The 22036-nt window shown below is 51.7% G+C and overlaps 2 protein-coding genes across 9 annotated transcripts in view; both read left to right on the forward strand.

Annotated features, from left to right (window-relative positions):
- Nucleotides 1–19: 19 nt before the first annotated feature.
- On the forward strand, nucleotides 20–3469 carry rp9 (RP9 pre-mRNA splicing factor). 2 transcript variants are annotated; one of them, XM_057020759.1, is made up of 7 exons: nucleotides 20–315; nucleotides 485–515; nucleotides 609–738; nucleotides 1347–1438; nucleotides 1871–1932; nucleotides 2725–2962; nucleotides 3092–3469. In XM_057020759.1, the coding sequence occupies exons 1-6, from the start codon at nucleotides 170–172 to the stop codon at nucleotides 2927–2929; spliced, it is 666 nt and encodes a 221-aa protein (XP_056876739.1). In that variant the 5' UTR covers nucleotides 20–169; the 3' UTR covers nucleotides 2930–2962; nucleotides 3092–3469. The 2 variants fall into 2 exon arrangements, with proteins under 2 accessions (XP_056876739.1, XP_056876738.1); XM_057020758.1 differs by having other exon boundaries at nucleotides 21–315; nucleotides 2725–2954; nucleotides 3088–3469.
- A 1465-nt stretch (nucleotides 3470–4934) lies between these two features.
- Nucleotides 4935–22036, forward strand: part of elmo1 (engulfment and cell motility 1 (ced-12 homolog, C. elegans)) — a 51312-nt gene continuing 34210 nt past the window's right edge. The window contains exons 1-2 of one of the 7 annotated variants that reach the window (XM_057020143.1): nucleotides 4983–5092; nucleotides 18122–18324. The gene's annotated coding sequence lies outside the window, so the exon portion shown is untranslated. Of the gene's footprint in view, nucleotides 5093–5312; nucleotides 5456–18121; nucleotides 18325–22036 lie in introns of those variants that run through there. The other 6 variants (XM_057020139.1, XM_057020142.1, XM_057020146.1 and 3 more) reach the window with 6 other exon arrangements.

A 22036-nucleotide genomic window follows, 5' to 3' on the forward strand; every position in this document is an offset into this window, starting at 1 on the left:
CTGAAGATGGCGCTGGACTTTAACCGATGGGAGGATAAGGAAGTAGAGCGACACCACCGAAATGTTTGCTAAGTTAGCGGTCGGTTAGCATAGCGCCTCTCTTTTATAGCAGTGGTTAAATAAATAAGATATATTGGTGAAGAAGCTCACCGGTTACAGAATTAAGACAATGTCGGACAGAAAAAGAACAAGAGAAAGGGAGGACAAAGACGACTACAAAAGACACAAGACATCCAAACACGATCTGGACAAACATCACGTAGAGACAGAAAAGCGCAACCTAGAAGTGCAGAAGATAAAACACGTGGAGACATTGTAAGTAATAACACCCTTAATAGCTTACACACGAATTCTACGCGCAGTTTGAAACGTTCGTGTTGGTCTCTTCATCTGTCGGCTACATTTAAAAATAGCATCTGACTCCAGAAGTAGTTTATTTTACAGCATGACAGAATCAAACGTCATATTGTCTCTTGTGATGCAGCTACGAGAAACCGCCTCCAGGACTCATAAAGGTAAAGTTTAACAAGTCAATAAGGCTCAACGAGGGCCGGATTGCTTCAGAAAGCTGAGATGCTAACGTTGGACTGTTGTTGGTTCCGTTGCAGGAGCATGAGGAGAAGCCAGAGGACTGTATTCCTGCTGAACCGGGAAATGAAGACGCCAGGAAGTTCCTGGCACAGGCCCCCACCAGAGGGCTCTGGATGCCCCTGGGCAAGGAGGTGAAGGTGATGCAGTGTGAGTAGCATCTGCAAGGACGGAGCAAAAACTCCCCCCATTCCCATCAAGAGATAGATGAGCAGGTATAAAAGTAGTTCATCTAATCAGAAAAGATAGGCAAGCGTCGTTTTAATGAGACAGTCTGTTAATCCTGGCGGTGATTCTGCCCTCGCTATTAAAGCTGTGAACGTTCGCCAGCAGGTGTTAAAGTCGTTTGGAGACGACCTCCGGCGCGTGTGGGTGGCGGCCTGTCCAGGTGTTGTTTGTGTTGACTGTCTGACTTTCCTCTGAGGCGTACAGATTGGCGTTTACAGAGGCTAACTCCTGTCTGTTTTTGCCCAAAGACTGTTATTATTTTCTGTGCCCATTTATTACTTCATCCCACTCCTTTTTGGTGAAGGCAGCGACAGTCACGCGCACAGATCCAAACGTGTCCACAAGCCGCCGCCTGTGCTGCAGATGTGTGGCGTCGGTCCGCTTCAAAGATAGCATTAGAATGTGTGGCTATGAAATGGATCAAAATCAAATTGAACTCCCTGTTAACTCCCACAACAGCGCATTTTAATCCAGATGGGGCACTTTGTCTGAGTGTGAATACACGTACGCTGATGTTTGTGTTCCTACAGGTTGGAGATGTAAACGCTACGGCCACAGGACGGGAGACAAAGAGTGCCCTTTCTTCATTAAAGGCAACCAGAAACTGGAACAGTTCAGGGTGGTGAGTGTTTGAAGTGCCCACCCCTGTTTATTTAGATTTGAGATCATAGTGTAGAGACCTACAGTTGTATGTAGCGTGTGTAATATTCAGGATCTGTGGCAGGGACAGATTTATGTCTGCGACCTTCTATTGACGTTAGGAAGGAGTCGGACCGTCTTCAGTTTACACTGAGGTTTAAGTGGATTCTTCTTCTCAGACTGAATACAATGGAACCCAATCTACCGCAGGGCTTCCCCGCCCCTGCAATCATTACCATAAAAGCAGCTGTGTTGTATTTTCATACCTACCTAGAGGGTATTAAAAACGCTGACAGCGATAAAAATGGGTGCAGCGATTGTGCTGATCAGAGTGGAGATGTGGGTTTATTGTAAGCATCACAGGTTTTTGTGAGAAAGCTAAATTCCCGATGCCGACGTTTCTGTTTTCCTCCAGGCCCACGAAGACCCAATGTATGACTTGATCCGGGAGAACAAACGGAATGAAAAAGAAACCAGGTACGCTGATTCAGAGTTTGACTTTAAAGGTTGTGGCAGGTTTGTTTTTTAACCCTGAGGTGAAGAATTTGCCCCTTTTCGCCGTCTGTGCCATCTAGCAAAACAGCCTTTGACATCGGAATGTTTGAATTTGAGGTGCGCGCACACGTACGCAGACACACACACGAGCTGCTGCACACATGATTGTGTGTTCCTATTAGTTACCGAAAGGTTCTTCTGAGGCCAGTGCTGCTTGGAAGACAAGGTTGGTCTTGGTATTTCAAGTAGAGGAAGCAGAAAAACACAGGCAGCCACTTCACACACGCACACACACACAGATGGAACGTCGATGGTTCGGTGAGTTAGTTGCTGCTCAGTGTTTTGAGTGCCTGTGGAAGAAACACTCACACCTCATAACGAGCCCCGACGGACACTCGACTCACCGTTTTCTCTGAAAAGCGCTGAATATTCTTCCGTTAAAGAGAAAAATACAATAGTCCTCGCAACATTTGTCACAATTAGCAAAATGGTTGAAGGTGAACCTACCGCCCCCTGGTGGTAGGATACTAGATAGCTAGATGACGGTTGTAGTCGGTGTGGATTTTGGAGCCATTAAAGTATGAGAAAGGAAAACACACCTGAGTTTTTAAAAGGAACTCGCTCTGCTCCTGTTCATTCAGAATCTGCACTCAGCCAACCCATAATTTGAGCACAAAGGCCTTCAGATGCTTGCCAACCAGCAGTAACTGTCTCGCTCTGTTTCCCCGTCTCACACGCCCACCTACATCCACGTCTCTATCCACTTGTGTGTAGGATCCAGCAGCTGCAGCAGCTGCTTCAGGACAGCACGTCGTCCGACTCAGACAGCTCCGACTCCTCCTCCTCCTCCTCCTCCGACCGCCGCCGCAAGAAGAAAAGGAAGAAGAGGAAGGAGCACAAGAAGAAAGACAAGAAGAAGAAGAAAAAGAAGCAGAAGCACAAGTCCTCCAAAACCAGCAGCAGCTCAGATTCAGACTGAGCTTCTGGACCTCTCTGATGGGCTGGTAGGCTCGTACGCGTGTTCACCACAGGAAAGGCGGAGTCGCGGCATGACCTTTCCCCTCAGAAGCCTTCCCTCCGACAGCAGAGACCCTAAAATTTAGAACTCCAATGACCATGATTCCCCTCTCTCTCCAGGGAGATGAATGGCGTTCCCACCCTCTCCATCAGCCCACAGCGACATACGGAGCGGCCGCAGACACACGCGTGCAGATGTGTGCAAACGTGTCACGCGGGACGAACCTGGAGTGTGAAGAGTCGATATCAGCAGGCAGAGATTGTAAATCCCGCCGCGTTTGTTCGGAATACCGGGACTGTAGCGCGTTTCACGTCCTTCTGGTTAAAATCTGCAACCCAACGAGGTTTCGCTGCCCCGAAAGCATGAATGTTTGAACACTTGTTGACTGAAGCATTTGGACTGTTTGCTTTGGGAAAAGAGCCACTGATTCCAGGAAGGAATGTATGCAAATCTGTTTTTTGACTCTGAGAATAAAGTTGACTCTTTTTCCTCCTCTGATAATCGCTCAGCTCCTGGCGGCGAAAATGAAGCCGTTTATTAGTGTCGCATGTTCCGGGGAGGGTACGGAACACATTACAGGATACTTCATGTTGGAGATTAAAGGAACGGGCCCCCAAGGCAGAGGAAGTCTGATATGTCCTTTAAAACCAGGAAGTTGGGTTTTTTGGGCGGGGGCGGGGGGGGGTATCCCTGTGGAAATAACCTGGAAACATTCCCTCTTCCTAATGACCCCGGCAGAGGGACAATTTCAGCAGAACTGCAGGGAACAGGCAGGACAGATTTTCATTTAGATCCGTCCAGGCTCGGGGAGAGACGGCGTGGAAACGACCTCCCCACCAAAAACCAAAAAGAATTTTTGAGGGCTGGAGTTGCTTTTTCTTTTGTTCCACGTTCCGCCGGCAGCTGCAGTGAGGAGAAATGGGTTCCATTGAAAGGGCCGGTTCCACGTCGACTGTTCCCTCTCTGTCCGTCTCAGCAGAACAATGAGTCTCCCCAGATGAGGTGTGTGTGTGTATGGGGGGGGCTGCTGTGCCACGTAGAGATAATCTGGTCAGCAGAGACACTTTATTGAAACACTCTGTCTTCCCGGACCAGGGACAGATCCGTCTGGGCTGTCGCAGAATCTGCAGGCTGAAGGCAGCTGACCAGGCCAAGTTCGTTTCAAACGCACCTAATCAACGTCACAGGAAAGCTAAAGGCTTATTTCCGTCACATCTTCATCATAGAGGATGACTCGGCAGGGGTAAAGGTGGGGGGTAAATACTTGCTTTGTTTAACGCAGCGCCCCTCGAGTGTGACGTCATCGGCAACGCGCGAGAGAGAGGTGAACCTGCACACATATGAGGTCATGTGATGACAGAAAGGGGCGCAGGAGGTCAAAATATTCGAAGTTCACTGTTCGCTCCTGTTGTCCTGGCGACGATGGGATGTTCCTTTAAATAATGTTAATATGTTGATAGGAATTCAACTTCTGTTGTGAAAAGGACCCAAAACACAAACACTGAGACGAAAGTTGGGTAAATTCTGTGGTGAAAAGCAGTTTAATGGCCAGAACTACAGGAAGTGCGTCTCTAATATCAAACACACCGACAGAACGAGTCACAAATCCAAAGTAAATGAGTTATTTTCATTTCTTGGCTTTAGGCCTGGTCAAAGTGTCTGGTCCATCCAGTAACTTCAATTAATATTTATTTCTTTAAAGTTATGGTCATTAGTCCTGAAAAAGAACGTTAGAGCGCGTTTTGGGTTTGTTTTTTTCCAAATTCCAACTCGAGTCATTCAACGTGGAGCCAAAGTGGTTCAAACCTCAATACGCAGCTGCGACCTGCAGAATCCGAACTAAAGTAGATGCAACCGAATCTATGGGATTTGTTTCGACATTTTCTGGCCACTTTTTCAGCACCAGAAGACAGAAGGGGGCCAGCGGCTCCGGATAAAACCGATTTATTGCATCGCCGTGTCCGCGTCCTGCGTGCGCCACGATCGCAGCAGCCAGCAGACGGCAGAAGAAAAGAGGAAGTGGAAGCAGCGGCGCTATCGCGGCAGATACTCGCGCTCACGCACGCACGCACGCACACTCCAGACATCAGCGCAGTAGTGGAACAAGTACCGTCTCTCCGGCAGGTTGGTCAAGCCTCTGTTCTCTTCTACCGTCGCTTTGCGCCTTCGGGGGCTCTTCCTGTTGTTATTTACGCGTGATGTTGCGGTGTTTGACGCGCAGCTGCGCCTCATCCGCCGCTTCGGGCCGGTTTCATGATTGCGGCGTCTTATTTTACGGTTCTCTTGTCTTACTTTTGGGAACTACCCGCCCCGGTTCCGCGGTTTTTACGCACCGTCTTCTCTCCTTTTTCTCTTGAATTATATTGACGTGCGCGTCTCGTGGAGGCACCGCGTTCGCGCGCACGCTGGGAGGTAAATCACACCCCGGTGGGTCGACCCGAGTCTTCGGTTCCGGTCCGGAAAAGCGGCTGGATGCGCTGCAGACGTGTAAGTTTGGCGTGTGGCGGCTCTGCGCTGCGCTGCGGTCGAGTCTCTGTTGGCTTCAAACCGAAAAACGGGTGCGTTTATAGGAGCCTCCGCCCGCTGCTAATGAAAGAGCTGCGTTAATTGCGTGGAACCGAGCCCGGCGTGCGGGCCACCGCGTTGATCTGCGTTTGGGGACAGCCGCGAGCGCTTTGCTCGCCTCTATAAGATGACGAGAATCGATATCATCGCATCAAAGAGTCGCTTTAACTCTTTGTGGGCTCCATTCAGGTTTCACTGTGGTTTCTCGTGCGTTCAGTCGCGATTTTATGGTCATTTCGCGGTGATTTAATTGGTATTTGACCTGTGGAATCAGGAGATTAACTTCTGATCCCGGTGTTTGCGTGGACGGCCGTGCGTGGATCCGGGTGATATGTGACCGGGGGACCCGGGATGAGCCCCCCAGATGTGCTTCGGTGAGTTCAGATGATGGACAAAGATGGGGAGGACGTTCCGCTCTCGCTCGGACCCGATAAACCACCGCGATGCGTTCCCCTGCCAGTCAGAAGCCTTTCATTCCGAGTTTCCGAGTCTGCACCGGAACGTGTGCGGGGAAATGTGGTCTGTGCTTCCTGGCTGTTGACCAGCATCACCACAGCAGCTCCTGCTGCTGTAAAGTGCACGAACACATTGGAGCAGCATAATGATATGGATTTGTGCAGTGTGAGAGCCGCTGCATGGGGGGTTTAGTAGTACCGCTATTCTGTAATGCAAACCTTTAAATTTGTCCCTCGGAGTGTGGAGAGGTTTAAAGGTTGGCCCCTCGGCCTCGGCTCCAGCATCTGCAGTCTGTACTAACGGATAGGAAGCCTTCGTTTGATAAAGAAACGAGCACTTAATGATCACTGGTACGTGTTTAAAGCTGCGCTTCCTGTTTGGGTTTAGTTTTGAAATGGTGGAATCACTGGGGCCGACAGCTGAGCTCAGTGTTCTGATGTGCGGTTGCTGCAAATGACATCAGCATTGCGAGATATCATCACCAGAGGGCTTTATGGGAGGGGAGGGGGGGCTCCAGTAATTAGAATAAATCCTGGGAGAAGTTGCCAAATGTTGCCTGTTTAAAGGTCAGAGGATGGAGAGTGAGCGCTGAAGTACCTGCGAGGCCTCGATGACGGCTCCTCGAGCAGGATCCCTCAAACGGGGTCTCCAGTGGCTTTGATACGAACGCTACAGAGGAACCAAATTGCCCCTGATGCCTCTGGAAGCCACAGTGACCCCCCCCACCCCCCATGCAGACGCCAGACCCCACTGAATCATCTCGCCCTCTAGCTCTGCTCTCTGCCTTTAGTTTCCCCCAACGGAGCCTGAGGAGGTGCTGCAGTGAGGCGTTCAAGTGTCCTCTGTTGCAGAGGGAAATCTAGCGCACCGACGCTGAAATCCCGCTCGGAATGGGAGATTTTGGGTCCAAGACGGCACGGTTGACGGAGGGAAGACGATTCATGTCTGGTGTTTTTGGCCGTGGGCTGGGGTTCTTCTGCAGAACGCCGCGCGGTCGCCCGTTCGGGGTGCACGTGGTCGCTCCCGCCAGTAGGTGTCCGGCTCAGACGTGAGGCGTGTCGGGGTCGACCTCTGGGACCCATATCCAGAATGTGCCTGAAAGGGAGTTTTATTGGGTTCTTTAAACCTCGGGCGTGTTTGCTGACTCGGCTCGCTGCGCTGTGGAGGTGAGCACAACGGGGAGGACGCCACTTTAGCCTGAGCTGACCGGATTCATCTGAACTAGCGGAACTCGGATTGTCAGCTCAGATGGACGCGCAGTGACCTCGCTCGGTGACCTTCCTGTAGCTGTCTGACTGCTTAGCTGCCTCCTCGCCACCTCCCGAGGTGCCCGAGCTGCGCCCCCCCCCCCCCCTGCTCGTTATCTTTCTCATTAGCTCGCCGCTCACACTTGCTATTCTAGCGTTTCTGCTCGTTTCAGCTCTGCTCTGTTCCTCAACCTCCTCTCTCGCCTCGCACCAACTCCTTTCCGAATCCGCTTGCCGGCTGCCGTCGGAGGTGACGGCGTATGCAAACGTTTGCCTGCTTGGTTAGCAGCCAGCCTGTTGTCTGCCGTGTCACATCTCCCTTATTCTCCCCTAAAAGCTCACGAATGCAGCGTGACCGACTCACCAAAAGTGCCAAATCGTCTTTGTGCCCCCGCCCTCTCCGCACGCTTGTGCGCCTGTCCTCCGGCAGCATTAATTTGCAGCTCTAAATGAGCTGGATGTTGCCTTGCATAATTGCTCCCTGTTGTATAAGTTAATTAAAACTGCAGGTAGGTAGCGGTGGGAAGGTGTCACACCGGCAGAGCTGCACAGATCTGCTGCCTTGTTTTACTTCACATTTAGAGCGCCGAGCGTTCCTGCAGGTCTCCTCAGGACAAAACATTTTAAAATGCCCCCGTCGGCATAAAGGAATGGATTTCATGTACAGCTGCATCATTTTCAGCTAACAGCGTCTACTGGCCTTTTGTTTAGCCCAACTCTAGACCCCCTGCTGAGCGACGCAGCCCTAAATGACCCAGATCCCTCCGTGTGTTTCTGCATTCCAGCGGCAGCAGAACTCTCCTGTATCAGGTGAACAGTTGGCTGGCTTTCGTTCTGCATACGAGTGCTGATGCTACTTAGCATCTCAGCTAAGAGCCTCTCAGTCTCCTAGCTTACTGACCCTGTAGGAGAAACCAAAGAGTCTCTCAGTGGAACCAGCAGCTCCCTGCTCCTGCTACAGCCGTGAGCTCTGCAAGCTCCTTTATTCTGTGTGAGCTTTTTAGCTGGTGTGTGTGTGTGTGTGTGTTTAATTGAACTTTTAGCTCTTTCCTCTTTTTCTTGCATTATTTAACCTTTCTTCTCTTACAGTCTGACTCAGGCGCTAAATGCATTTTATACAACAGGTAGCTAATTTTAGCTGTGATTCACCGGTTGTGTAGCGATGTGTTGCGCACGCCCGCCATCCATCATCGGTGAAAACTTTAGGCCCAGACAGAAGTGGCGAGAGCTGAGCGTGAGCCAGCGGAGTTGCCCTCGTTTCCTGCGCCGCTCGTCCCGAATAGCGCAGTTGACTCTTGGTATATATAGCAACATTTGCCCATTAGTTCCTGCTGGTTTTTGTCTGATGTGGTAATGAGTTTCACGTTTGATGTCAGCCCTGCCTGCGTAGGGATCGCTCTGCAAACCTGCGCCCGTGCGCGTCCACTTCTGAGGCCTCGCAGAGGAAGCTTAGGACCTTTTCGGTTGAACCCAGTCGGCCTTTAAAAGCAGGCAAAAGGTTAGGTTGTGTTTCCACGTTCCCTGTTTTCTCTGCTGTTAAATCGTAAAAAGCTGTCAGATTTGCCGCCATGCTCATGAAAATAACTAAACAGGGAACAACAGGCGGAGCCATAAGAGTGAATCGGTTACATGCCTGGGGGTGTACGACTTACCAGCTCTGTAGCGGCATCTTATCATCACAGTATCTGTTTTTGCTGCTTTAAAGTATTCAAACTGAATCAGAGGGTCCCCGTAGCTCCGCAGCCGTTAACTTCCTGGAGTCAGAGTGGCTCTAATGATGGAAGTGAGGGTAGTTTAATGAAGTCTTGCTAACTCCTGCAGGACTTTGCCAGTGTTTGAGCTCCCTCTGATGTGCGCTGAAGGCTCTGGATGCTCTAACGGAGGTGCCTTTTGGTCATAAGCATCTGCCTGTTGCTGGATAAAGTGGCCCCGCATGTTCAACGGGACCGAAACATCCCATTTCAGTAGTTTTCTCTGTTTTGTTGACGGTCATTGAGGAAGAGGGGGGGAGTTCTGTCACGCTACAATGACACGTAGCTAAACATGTTGCATAATTAATGCGGGAGGTGAGATGGGAGATCTGAACCCATTCTGTCACGGCGCGGAGCCCCACGCCATATGAAGCCGTCACATCAGAGCAGATCACAGAAGTCGAGGTTCCATTCAGAGACGGGAGACTGCGGCCGCAGCAGGCGCGGCGTGGCGTGGCGCGGCCCTCACAGTTAGCTTCTGTGCTATTTCTCTCTGGTTTGGTTCTCCCTTCCATCTCCGAACAGTGGCATTTACTTTCGGCTTCTGGCCCTCGCCGCCCACTCGTTGCCCAGATGCTGCAGCCTTCCAAAGGGCATCTGGAATAGATTGACCCGAACAAGCCTCCAGCAGGCCGCCGCTGCTCTTGTTACATTTTCAGCTCTGCGGCGGCCTACCCGGTGTTTCTGTTGGCGCTCGCCCGCCAGTGATGACGCCTTTCATCCTCCGGTGGCGACCTGCGCGCCTGCTGCGGCTTGTTAATTTCTCGGTGTATTTTAGGAGTCGCCAGAGTCTCGCGGGTGTGTGTGTGTGTGTGTGTGTCGGGGTGTAAGATCTACCGGCGAGGCCGAAGCTGGTGTGTTCTCTGTTGAGCCTTTTCACCGTGTAGAAACACTGAAGGGTTTAAATATGCGCCCGTCGGACCAGTTCAGCCCAAAATGCTGTTGACGGTGTCAAAGTGCAAGTGGCTGTTGTGAGTCGGCCACGCGCGTCTGTATCACTTCCTGTTAGTGATTCATGTCACTGCGCCCCCCCCGTCATTATGGAAAAACCAAAGGGAGAGGGACATTTTAGCCGGGTTAAACGTCGCCTTCGGGGCCCCCGTTGCTGTGTCTCGTCTTCTTCCTCTGTTCTGTTGTCTGCGGTCGCATCTTTGTGCGTCGGCGACTTGTGTGGCTACATTTTTTCGGTCCCGCCGATGCCCTGAAGAGCGGCACAGGAAATGCCAATGGCATTTTTATGATGACTGTGGAGGAACAGGATGCGCCGTGGTCATTCTGGTTAAAGTTTCACGAGCGTGTTGTGACCTGCTTTGCACAAATATGGGGGGAGGAGGGGGGGTGCGGCGCATCGGGATATGAGGATGACATCATCCAGTGACATCTCAAAGCAATTAAAGCCTGTTTTGCTTCCTTTTTTGCTCTAAAGTGCCCTCCATTCATATAAAATATGAAAACTCTGCCCCTTTCTGGAGCCCTGCCCCCCCGTGAGGCTCCGCCCACCCTCTCACTGTCTCCACACTAATGAAGCGGCCAGTGGCGAAGCCTCAATGAGCCGTTTCACACTCCGTTAACACCCACATGGAGGCAGGAAAGCATTCCACCGCTTCATTACTGGGGAGGGGGCCGAGCTGTCACTGGCACCCGCCGGACCAGCTGGGAGTCACTGAAAGTGTTCGGGGGGGAGAATAGGGTTTTTTTTAAAAAGAACTTTGGGAAATAAATAACAAAGGCCTTGAGAAGTGGAAGCCCCAGTGGAGGAGTTTTGAGCCGGGCATTCGTCACAGGAGGGCAGGGCGCCGTGGTGAAAGGGCGTAGCGGCTGAAGCGGGACAATACCGGCGGAACAATGAGCTGACATCTGCGGGGCAGGAGTCAAGAGCCAAAGTCAAACTGGGGAGGGGCGTGGGGGGGGGTAAATGCTTTAAAACTCTCTCCCATGTCACGGGGAGCAGGTGTGAGGCTGTGGCTGTGTGCAGCGGCGTGATGATGCCGAGCTGCCGGCGGCGCTGCCTCCAACGGGGCAGCCAGGCGGGGCGGCGGACGGGCACCCAAGCTTCGCCCTGAGCCAGAGCCCCTCGGATAGAGAGCCTGGTGAGGGTCGCTCTGCACGGGGCGCGAATTAAGGCTAGCTTGATGTATAGCCGCAGCTGTGGGAGGGGTCGGGAGGACAGCTGGCGGAGCAAAGGCTGAGGGTTACGAGCGCGAGCGTGACGGCCACACTGGCTCCTTTGTTCCCGCATACTTGTGCCAGTCACAGCGAGCCGATGGCCGATCCGCGGAGAGACTGAACCCTTTCACAGCACCTACACAGAGTGGCTTCACACCAGCCCTCGCAGTGTGTGCGCGAGATTCCAGAGGGCACGCTAACGTCCCCGCCAGCGCCCCCGCGGCGCGCCCGATGGTGCTCGCCAGGGTCGGTGACCGCCGGCCGCTTCCTCTGTGGTTCGGAGAATGTTCGTTAAAGAGGATGTTTGGACCTCTGCAGTCTGTTGTAGCCTCACGTGCAGGTTCAGGGTCACTGCCAGGGTTTTTCCAGGTTTGTTTGATGAAATCTATCCTCCTGCCACTAGAGCCTGGAAACAGGAAGGTGGATGCGGGGTGGCCTGTTTATGACGGTCCTCCTCGTGGCAAACAGCTCTCCAGTGGAGTGTCCTCTCTTTTAGTTCCATTTAACTTTGCCGCACAGTTATTATTTATTTTTTCAGAATCCAATTTTTGCTGTCTGACTTCTTCCTCCGAGTATCTGAACCATTTTATTTCAAGTAGGACGAGTAAAAATAACCACAGTTCAATCCCCAATGTTCCGGGGCGCATATCTTAATCTAGGCTGGCGCAACCCAGCGGGGGGGGGGGGGGGGGGGGGGGGCCGAACGGCGTCCTGAACTGGGCGGGAGGATCCACAGCCTGGCACCAAAGTGGCTGTTCATTTAATAGAAGCTAAAAAAAAACAACCCAAAGAGGCCAGAACTGACTGGTGGCGACCATTCAGGCCTTGACACGCTTTAAAAGCCATTAAAAGAGGCGGCGACAGATTATGGTTTGTTGAGTTGGGATGATGCTGATATGACCTTTTGGTTATTACATGCTTCAGCAGAGATGCTAATCCTCTGAGCTACTGGCTTTAGCGTAGTGGAGGCCATGTTTCCATTAGGAGATGTATATGTTGCTAGCACAGACATGCCACAAGCTGTTAAAGGAAGTGTGTGATTCTGCTCAACCGTGTGTGTGGTGTGTGTGTGTGTGTGTGTGTGTGTGTGTTTGATGTTGCCTCAGCCTCGATATTAGCAATTAAATTGCGCGGCGGTGGTTAATCCATACGTTTATGCAAAATTGTGGCATTTGTGCAGCAGAGCAGAGGAGCCAGTCACAACCATAACTGGCAACATTTTCCAGGGGGGGGGTGAGGAATGTGGCGTGAAGAGCCGTGAAAAGTATCACGTGTCGCGTATCAGAAGGAAATGTGATGGAGCAAAGGCGACAAGGCTCTCTGGCAGGAAGCTGCATTAAGCGTGCGTTTGCCTGAGCGCTGAACAAAGTGGAAAAGGAGACTCGCTGACCCGGTCCTCGCTGGCCCGGTCCTCGCTGGCCGGTCCTCGCTGGCCCGGTCCTCGCTGACCCGGTCCTCGCTGGCCCGGTCCTCGCTGGCATTAGGAGCTCTCTGGCCCGGGCCGCTCCGTTCTCCACATCCCATTTAACTCAGCGGGGCACCCTCCAGCTCCGCATCTCACCAGCAGACGTTAAGCTTCCTCAGACTTTTGATCTCTGTCTGTTTTACCTGTTTCGTAGGACGACTGATCACAATATTTTGTGCAAAACCAAGCCTACAAATACCTTAAATCTCATTATTTCGCCACACAAACACAGCAGAAACAGATGGCAACAGCGGCCTTGCCGGTGATGCAGAGCAGCATAACTACCCAGAGCCAGGCAGCGATGCTGCAGCCTCCGCAGGAAGCGTCAGCGAGGTCTGGACCTCCAGGCGTTCCGCAAAGACGGATTATGCTCCCGTGTCTCTGCAGCGGGGACGGCTGTGGCCCGGGGCGCCGCGCATCAGGTCGCCTGCGCGTCTCTGTTGCGTCGGCCTCGTGGGAGCGCCACGCTCCAGGATCACGTTTCGGCACAAACGTCAGCCTTAACTTAGCCCGGAGGGTAGGGTCGCCATGACGATTGTAACATGAAATATGCTAGTTTAACTATTAAGCTAACGCGGATGAAGAAATGTCTCTAGAATAGACATCGGCTTGATTTGTTCCTGGGGATTTATTTAAATGGTTTTGTTTGTGAGGTGAGAGGTTAAAACACTGCTGATTTCCACCCCCACCACCCCATTGTTTATTGTTGAATGCACATAAAAATGCTAATATAAATGCTAATTCCTAATTCAGGATGCGCGGTAAAGGTGCTAGCTTTGCAAATGAAAATGCCTTCTGAGTTGTTCTTTCCCTGTTGTGTAACGGCTGTTTTCTCCTTCTATCACAGCCAACAATGCTAACGCTACGTGTGTCACACCTCCTGCTACCCTTAAGAGTTGTGCAGCATTTCTGCTGCAGGCCTTAAACGGACAGATGCCCAAGATGCATTTCTCTGAAATGGATCGTGTTTTGTTGGGGTTTTTTTCCAGATTGTCGCCTCCACGGCGACAGGAAGTCAGCTTTTAGCTGTAAAAACGAGTGTGTGTAGTCAGGAAGAGGATCTGCTCCATTTAAAAGTGGCCTCGAGAGCTGCGCATGTTTCGCTGGGACGTGGAACACCGTGTTTTATGAATGGGAAGCGCCGCCGATGGGCATTTTAAAGGCGTCTTTACGCCTTTTTATATCTTTTTTGTATCTGGCACCTTCGTCGTGCGCTGCCGGCGCCGTGAGTTCAACACTTTGAGGATAGATTTCATAAATGAATCAGAATTCCCCACTTCTGCTTTTGTGGGGGTTATTTTTCCTGCCGCGTGCAGGTTTTAGCCTCAGATCCTTGTGGTGTGTGAAACATGCCCACGGCGTCCATCCGATTGGCCCCCGCAGCGACTGGTTTTGCCTGGGTTACGCAAGAGCGGGAGAGGAAGCGGTCCCAACTTAGGTCCTTTTCTTTATTCCTGTGAAGGCGGAGTTTCATAAGCAGAAGTGCGGCGGTATTTATAGCGTTTGTGTTCGGGCGATCTGCACTCGGTGGGACTGAGAGCGTCTGAGTGGGCGAGGTGCTGCTGTTCTGCTGGAGTAGTCAAGGTCACGTTAGGATGGAGGCGTTTTTCCCTTTATGAATGAAGAACGCTGGGCCGGTCCCTCCTGGTGCCATCCTCATCATCTTTCCCACACACACACACACACACACACACACACTTTGCAGTCATTTGCCTTTTTGCCCTGAACATGCTGCAATGGTGGATTTGGGGCCTTCTGCTGCACTTTTACTGGTTAATAAAAGGTATTCCACTCCAAAGCTACTGTATAAACGCCGAGATGCTGCTTTGGTTCTGAGATGATTCTTTGGTTCTGAGATGGCTCTTTGGTTCTGAGATGGCTCTTTGGTTCTGAGATGACTCTTTGGTCCTGAGATGACTCTTTGGTCTGAGATGACTCTTTGGTTCTGAGATGGCTCTTTGGTCCTGAGATGGCTCTTTGGTTCTGAGATGATTCTTTGGTTCTGAGATGGATCTTTGGTTCTGAGATGGCTCTTTGGTTCTGAGATGGCTCTTTGGTCCTGAGATGGCTCTTTGGTTCTGAGATGACTCTTTGGTCCTGAGATGACTCTTTGGTTCTGAGATGATTCTTTGGTTCTGAGATGGCTCTTTGGTCCTGAGATGGCTCTTTGGTTCTGAGATGGCTCTTTGGTCCTGAGATGGCTCTTTGGTTCTGAGATGACTCTTTGGTTCTGAGATGATTCTTTGGTTCTGAGATGGCTCTTTGGTCCTGAGATGGCTCTTTGGTCCTGAGATGACTCTATGGTTCTGAGATGACTCTATGGTCCTGAGATGGCTCTTTGGTCCTGAGATGGCTCTTTGGTCTGAGATGGCTCTTTGGTCCTGAGATGACTCTTTGGTCCTGAGATGACTCTTTGGTCCTGAGATGGCTCTTTGGTCCTGAGATGGCTCTTTGGTCCTGAGATGGCTCTTTGGTCCTGAGATGGCTCTTTGCTTGTGTTTGATTGAATTTAGCCCGGACCAGCTGTTCTTCTTGCCTCTCGGCCTTATTTTTCTCCAACCTGTGGATTTAAAGGTCCTAATCCTCTTTCCTTCCACACATGCGGTTGTGCAACGCTGTCTGGAGCGTTATTGTGCTCTAAAATCCGCAGTATTCTCTCCACTTGGCAAGGTTGGCTTTTTTCTGCTCTCCTTCTCTAAATGAAACTATTTCAGTCCAGTGGAAAAACTTCTTCAACACCAGCGTCTGCACTGCACCGGCCATTTGTTCCGGTCTGCTCCAGTCGCACCCGTGTCTGTGGGATTATGACACACTGCAGATTCCCATTTGTTCCCTTTTCCCAGCCCCGCTCTAATGGCCCGGCCTCATTAGTTAATTACGCCAACGACCCAACGCGGCTTTCCCGTCTCCCTGAACCCGCAGTTCTCCTGGAAGCTTTGACTCTTAACCCGATAAGTAGGAACGTGCTGGCGCTGTCGCTGGCTCGCTCGCCGCGGGGGCTAATTCACGTTTCCCGATTGATTAAAGGGTCCATTGGTTTTTGGAGGACGGCGTTGGGTCGGGCCCCGTCTCCACCGCTCGCTCCGTCTATATTTGTCCGTTCGGACCCGCCGTACGCTCTGAGAGTGGGCGTTTTGACCCGGTTGGGCAGCTTCCAACAGCAGCGAGGAGCTCGGAGACCATAAGGTCACTCTGTCAGTGACTGGTGACGCCCGTAGGCCCTCTCACACACTGACACTCATGCTAGCACACACACTCCTCCTAACAGGCATTAAAACGGCTTTTAGGGTAAACACCTAATTGTGCTGTTCTTTTCTCTTTTCTGTTTTCCAGCTCTCACCGCTGACCTTGACGGCGGATTATATTCAGTTATGTAATAACGGGGAGGATGATATGTTATTTTTCACCAGTTTCTGAACAAACCACGTAACCTGTTGTGTTTCAGCTGGCGGGGGAGGGGGAGGGGGGGTGAAAGCGTGCAGTCCGCTTACACAACACTCTCCCGCCAGACACACACCGGATCCGCGATTTTACCAGCGCACGTCGTGTCCCGTAATGGCTCGGAAGTCCCAAAAATAAAACGTGTGGCGGTGCTCCTGGGTGACGGATGCCGTTAGCCTCCGATTAAAGCCATTTGGAAGCTTCTGAAACCGTCCCGATCCTCGTTTGCCGGGGTGTTATTGGCATCCGACCCAGTTTTGACTCAGATTACCCTGTTTAGTCACACCACACAGGGCTTTCCCCCCATTTTTTCCATTTTTCCGCGTCCGTCTAACACGACCCAGACAGATGTTTACCACGCCAGGGCCTGCCGCTCCTGCTTTGGGTTTGGGTTTGTGGCCCAATACCATCCGTTTGTAGCAGCGCTTCACGCTGCCTCCACCCTCACTGGTAACATCAACCCTTATTTTTACCCTCAGACGTGCTGGGTCATCATTTTGGGTGCTAATAAGAGAGCAGCCAGTTCGTTTTAAAGCCCCATAAGAAGCTAAAATAGGCTCCTTTTTTGCCACTTGAACGGCCTTGATTAAACGCGACTGACTGGGAAGCTCAGTTTTGGTGTTGAGTAAGTTTACTTTGCAGTTTTGATGCTCTGCCAACTGAATTGTTCCTAAACTTTACATAAACCCGCGTCCAACGAGACGTGTATTGCGCAAGCGCTGTATTTATGGCCCGGACAGGGAAATCTTGCTGCAACCCTGCAGCTTTCATTTCCCTGCTGAAAGTCTGGCATGAAACAGCTGCGGCAGAAGACCCTGACATCAGCCACCTTTCCCTTTGTGAGCATCATCCTGCGCTCTTGCGCCGGGTGGCGATGATTCAGCGGCGAGCGGCCGGTTGCTGCGTAAAGCTGTGTTTACTCTGTGGCGCCAGGCGTTTGAATCAAACGCACCCTGGACGTGCGGCCCTTCCTCTGTCCACAGGGAAAATGCGCTTCCTCTGTTATTAAATGACGTCTCCGCCATGAAATCGTGCGCTACTCGGTGCAACCTGGTCATCATCGCATCCCGAGTCCACGCTGCGATTTGGAGGACTGGTCTCCTGTTATTACTGGTCTGCAGTGACCAAATTACAGCTGAACGCCGCCCTGTTTTCTGCGGATGGCCGTCCCAACAGTTTTGACAGCGGAGCGTTTCTCCCCCTACGTGCGGAGCCGCGCTTGGATCGGCTCCGGATGACGGTTAATCCCCCCCCCCCCCCCCCCCCCCCCGAGGCGCCGCAGAAGGAGCCCTGACCTCTTGTGCAAGCGTGCTGCGGGAATGTGCAACGCCGAAGAATTGATCCGCATCGGCATCTGCTTGGGATTATTCCTCAGCGTCAATATTTATGTGCTGAGCTGTGAAACGTGACTTGGTGCGTGGACTTTGAGGGTTCCCGCCGCCTCGGTCGTGACCCGACCACGACTCAGTCGGGTTTCGTCAACGCGGCCGCAGCATCTCGACGGGATCCTCCATCCGTTTCTGTTTGTCTTGTTTTCGCCACGTTGAAGCCTCTCCCTCTCCGGGCCTCCGTCCAGCTCTGGGGATTCGTGCCAGCGGTGGAAATTCTGTTTCCTTCGTGTCCCTCGGACAAACCGAGGTGACCTCACGTCGGGCGGGGTAAACATCTGGTTTTGTGCCACACCTGGGCCAGATGGTCCAGCTGGCAGTCTGAAAACATAAAAAAGGGCCTTCTTCCTGCGTTTCATTGAGGTTTTACCCTCTTAGCTCACGATTAGCAACCTCTGAGGATCCTGGATCCTGGATGTGCCCCCTTGTTTCACAACTGTGGTGCACCGACTGCACGAAAGCTGGAGGAGCTCCAGTCAGCTCTGCTGTTGCTCCAGGAGGAGGGGGGGCACTCATCAGATATAATTGCCTTTAATTCATGCAAATAAGCGTGTTTTTAAGCGTGTCCTGCAGGGCTGCTCTCCTCCCGAGACTCCTGCGCTCACCTCCTGCCCTTTTTCTTTTCTTTTTTTTTCTGTTTTCTCTGACGAACCCGTTTCCTCTTTGCTCAACAGACGCCTACTTCCTCCTTCTGTTTGTCTCTCTTTGCCGCTCTTTCGCCCCGGGCGACGCATGAACCGCTGCAGTCTTTGCGGCTCGCGATGGTTCCAGCGCTCTGCTGGCGGGCCGGCAGTTAGAACCGTCCCCCGTCTCCACATCAGGTATTTGCTGGCGCGGCTCGATTGCACTGAGTCTCCAGGCTGTCCGTCCCAGGCCGGTGAGTCTTTACATCATCTGGGCAGTTGTTTTTTAACGTAGTCATTGATTCGTTTATGTTTGTGGCACCCACAGGATGTAGTGGGCCTCAGGGTGTGGTTCTGTGTGGCCCCAGGGGCCACAAGCAGCTCTTAAGACCCCACAGCTGAGGTCACTGCAGTCTCATGGCGTGGAAATGTTACCTTTTCAAAAATAGAATCCAAAGCAGCTCTGAAATGTGCTGTGGTGGTAACTAATTACTTGATATCACTTGGTTGCTTAAAAATACCCTTCATGAGCTGCACGCGCTCTTGTTTGTGTCGTTTAGCCTCGTCCTCTTGCAAATCTCCTTTTTTTTTGCGCACCATTGTTTTGATTATCTGTTGCAGGACGCTGTCCAAGTCCCTCTAATTGTCTCTGACTCACTTGTTTTCCTTAAATCTCTGGGTTTCTGAGGTCACCGAAGCACCATTGAGGCTGCGCCTGCACCTTGCTCGGCCCTAGCTGCCCGTCTGGCTCGCCCCCGTTTCAGGAGGTGGAGTGTCCAGGGTGCGAGGGCACGCGGCGTGGGGCCCGCGCTCCCAACGGGGGCCTTGCTGGCTCGTGCTCGTGGTTGTCGTGAGCAACGTGTGCTGACAGGATATCCTGGTTGCGGTGATTGCGCAAGGGGCTTGAGGCCGAGTTGCCAGGCGAACCCGTACTGGGCCGTTGGTCCGAATTTCAACTTTCAAGGGGGCCAGACTTGGAGAAACCAGTTTATCCAGCCCGATTCGACACGTTTTACTCGATGTTTCGCCGCACATTCGTGGTTTGCAAGTCAACTTCACGCCGACCTGCCGAATCTCTTGGAGAGCAGCACTTCCTGTTTCCTCCTTTAGTCGAATGTAGAAGCTGTTTCTCAACACCGACCCAGAACCCCCCTCTTCCTTCCTCCTTCCTCTCTGCGTGGCTGCTCTGTCAGGCCTTTGTCTTCACAGCCAGCAGCTTTTCCTGTTTTCTGCGGCTGGGACTGGAGAAACGCAGCAGCACAGAGTTGGAATCCAGGCTCTGCGTTCCTGACGCGTCGGGTCTTCTCTTGTTTATGATGTAATAAACGCAGCAGCACTTTAGTGTTTCCTGCTCCATTAGCTGGTGCTTCCAAGTGAAGAGCTACGCTCATTAGAGTGTTTTTGTTCTTCCTCTTTTACTGTTCAGGCCTGTGACCCGCGAGGGCAAATCCGACAGACTTTTGCATCATAAAGGTTTGACTCGCTCACTCTCCACTCAACCGATACGCAGATTTTAAGGCGTCCCTCGCCGCCGAAGACGTCATCATCTGGGAAGCTCCTGCACCTGCACTGGACCCAGTGGTACCCTCCGGTGCTGCTAGTTGAACGCTCTTCGTTGTCTTTGAGGAGTCACCAATGTTGTTCCGATCTGACACTTTAAATTCCCGATACCCTCTTTTTAATGGTCCGGAATCGGATCCCACGGAAGAGGAAATGCGCCCGATACTGTTTGTAAACAACGACGGTTGTGCCCGGCAACGGACGCAGGCTGGCTAGCGGAGGCTTGTCCAACTACTCTTGTTCAGCGTTGGATTTGGTTCTGGTTCTCGTCTGTAAGGTGAGGGTTCACCATCCGGGTCGGTAGTTCCTCTGCCTCGTTCCGCGCCCCTCTTCCAGATGACGTGGCTGCAAATGGGTCTCGGCGCTGCTCGGTGCTGGAATTATTTTAAAAGAAGCCTGATGCTTTTGTTTTGCTTTTGTTTTTGCCTGGCCAGCGACCAGAAACGCTCGCTGCTAAGATCTGGCAACTCCCTCCTAATGGCTGCAGTTATTTGCTTTTTGAGCCTGGTTCTTGAATAAAAATGTACCGAGGAGCAGCTTGGATGTGGGCTTTCTTTCCTGTAATTCGCCTGTGAATCATAGCTGCTTCGGTATTAATAGCTTTAATGTAGGCCTGCTTGAAGTCAGCACTGCAACTGTGGATCGGCAAAGTGGATCGGATCGGATCGGCATCGACAAGACTGTGTTTATTTCGCATCTGGATCGGATCAGGAGCACAGAACCTGGATCGGGACGGCCCTAGCATGCTGCTATGTAGCCCGTTAACAGGGTGGTCTTCATTAGACGACCCCACCCGGGCCTGTAGAACACAGGTTACAATAATGTTGTTTCCGCCACACTGAGGGGAACCCGATATCCTCGTAAACCCAGTTCTCTCTGATCCGTGTCGGCTCACACGCCCTGGGGCCTGACAGCGTAACACAATATCACTGTTGGGTGGGATTCTGATCTCGCTACACCCCACCGATCAGTGTCAGAGATAAAACGGCTGTTAAAAGCACGGGCAGTTTGTCACACACACACACACACGCACACACCTCAGGGTGTAACACGAGCGTCACGTTCAGGTGTGTGAAGTCCTCTGCAGGGCTCTGGGAAGCCTGTTGTTTCATCTCTCAGATGAAAGATGGGGATTTTTTGGAGTGTTTCTCTCTCACACACAGAAACACACACACACAAACACACACACACACACCAGACATACATCCCAGTCTGTGTGTCGGATAGATTACAACGAAGCTCCACATCAGACGGTACCACGAAGGACCACTCTGGCCACAGGGGAATGCGTGTGTGTGTGTGTGTGTGTGTGTGTGTGTGTGTGTGTGTGTGTGTGTGTGTGTGTAAGTCTGTGTGTGGCAGGATGAGCATTTGCAAAAGGAGGATAGTTTGAGGTCAGAGCTGCGTTACCACGGCGACTGTGTAAAAACATGCAGAGTTTGGGTCTCGCAAGTGCTGCTTGGGAAAGGCCTGTTTTGCAGCTCATGCTCCCCCCCGATGGATTTAATCGATCCCACCTCAATAACTTCAAAACAAAAGCAAAAAATTTCCTCATACTGGGAATTTTCTTGCTTCCATGTCACCAGAGGTCGAGCAGAGCTGTGATTGGTGCAGACCTGCCGAGGGGGGGGAGTATTTTCCATGGGGGGACCACCGTGTCCATTCTCTGCTTTTAAACTGCATCCGTGTTTTGTTCCCTTGACTTTCCCCAACTTTTCCTCGGCGCGGCTTCATCTTGAAGCCTTTCTCGTTGACTTTGCATCTCTTCCTTCCATCCATTTCCTGTCATGTTCTCATGACCTTCATCGCTGCCCCCCCCCCTCGCTAATGCGACCACTCACATTACGGGCCATGAATTATTGAGGTGAAACCGAGCCCTCTGCTGCTGCCCAACAAATCACTGACCTCGTCTCCTCCTCTTCTTGCTCCCTTTTTCCCTCCTCTCTCCACTCTATTGATGATTTTGCTTCCTCAGTTTTGGCCTCTGGTTGGAGATCAGATCACAGGGTAACTTGAGACCCCCCCCTTCCTTTAGCAGATAAAATGGAGTATTTATACTCCCTGTAATCCAACAGTAAACACCTCTGACTGCAGCAGGTGAGCGGGTGCACACAGGCGCACGTATTAGCTTTACTGGAGCGAAGCCCAGTCCTGGTAATGGTTTGATGGGTCTGGCAGCATGTTATTGCATACAGTACATTAGTGCAATTAAGCTGATGAAAGGGATCTGAATGTGTGTCAGATAAATGGGAATGGATTATGCTTAATATTTTCCATTGCCAGATTTATGGCAGCTTTTTTTTTGAGGGGGGTATATTTTACCAAAGACTGTGAGACTGCGCGGAGCGATTACCTGGAAATAAGAGATAAATTAACGCCAATGGATGCTTTGTTTGCGAAAGAAAG

The sequence above is a fragment of the Takifugu flavidus genome, chromosome 21 (assembly GCF_003711565.1).
Source record: "Takifugu flavidus isolate HTHZ2018 chromosome 21, ASM371156v2, whole genome shotgun sequence".
Taxonomy (NCBI): Eukaryota; Metazoa; Chordata; class Actinopteri; order Tetraodontiformes; family Tetraodontidae; genus Takifugu; species Takifugu flavidus.

Coding starts and splice junctions, on each gene's coding strand:
- rp9 (XM_057020759.1), top strand. CDS start 170: ATGTCGGACAGAAAAAGAACAAGAGAAAGGGAGGACAAAGACGACTAC. Junction 516..608: donor CGCCTCCAGGACTCATAAAG/GTAAAGTTTAAC, acceptor GTTCCGTTGCAG/GAGCATGAGGAGAAGCCAGA. Junction 1,933..2,724: donor CGGAATGAAAAAGAAACCAG/GTACGCTGATTC, acceptor ACTTGTGTGTAG/GATCCAGCAGCTGCAGCAGC.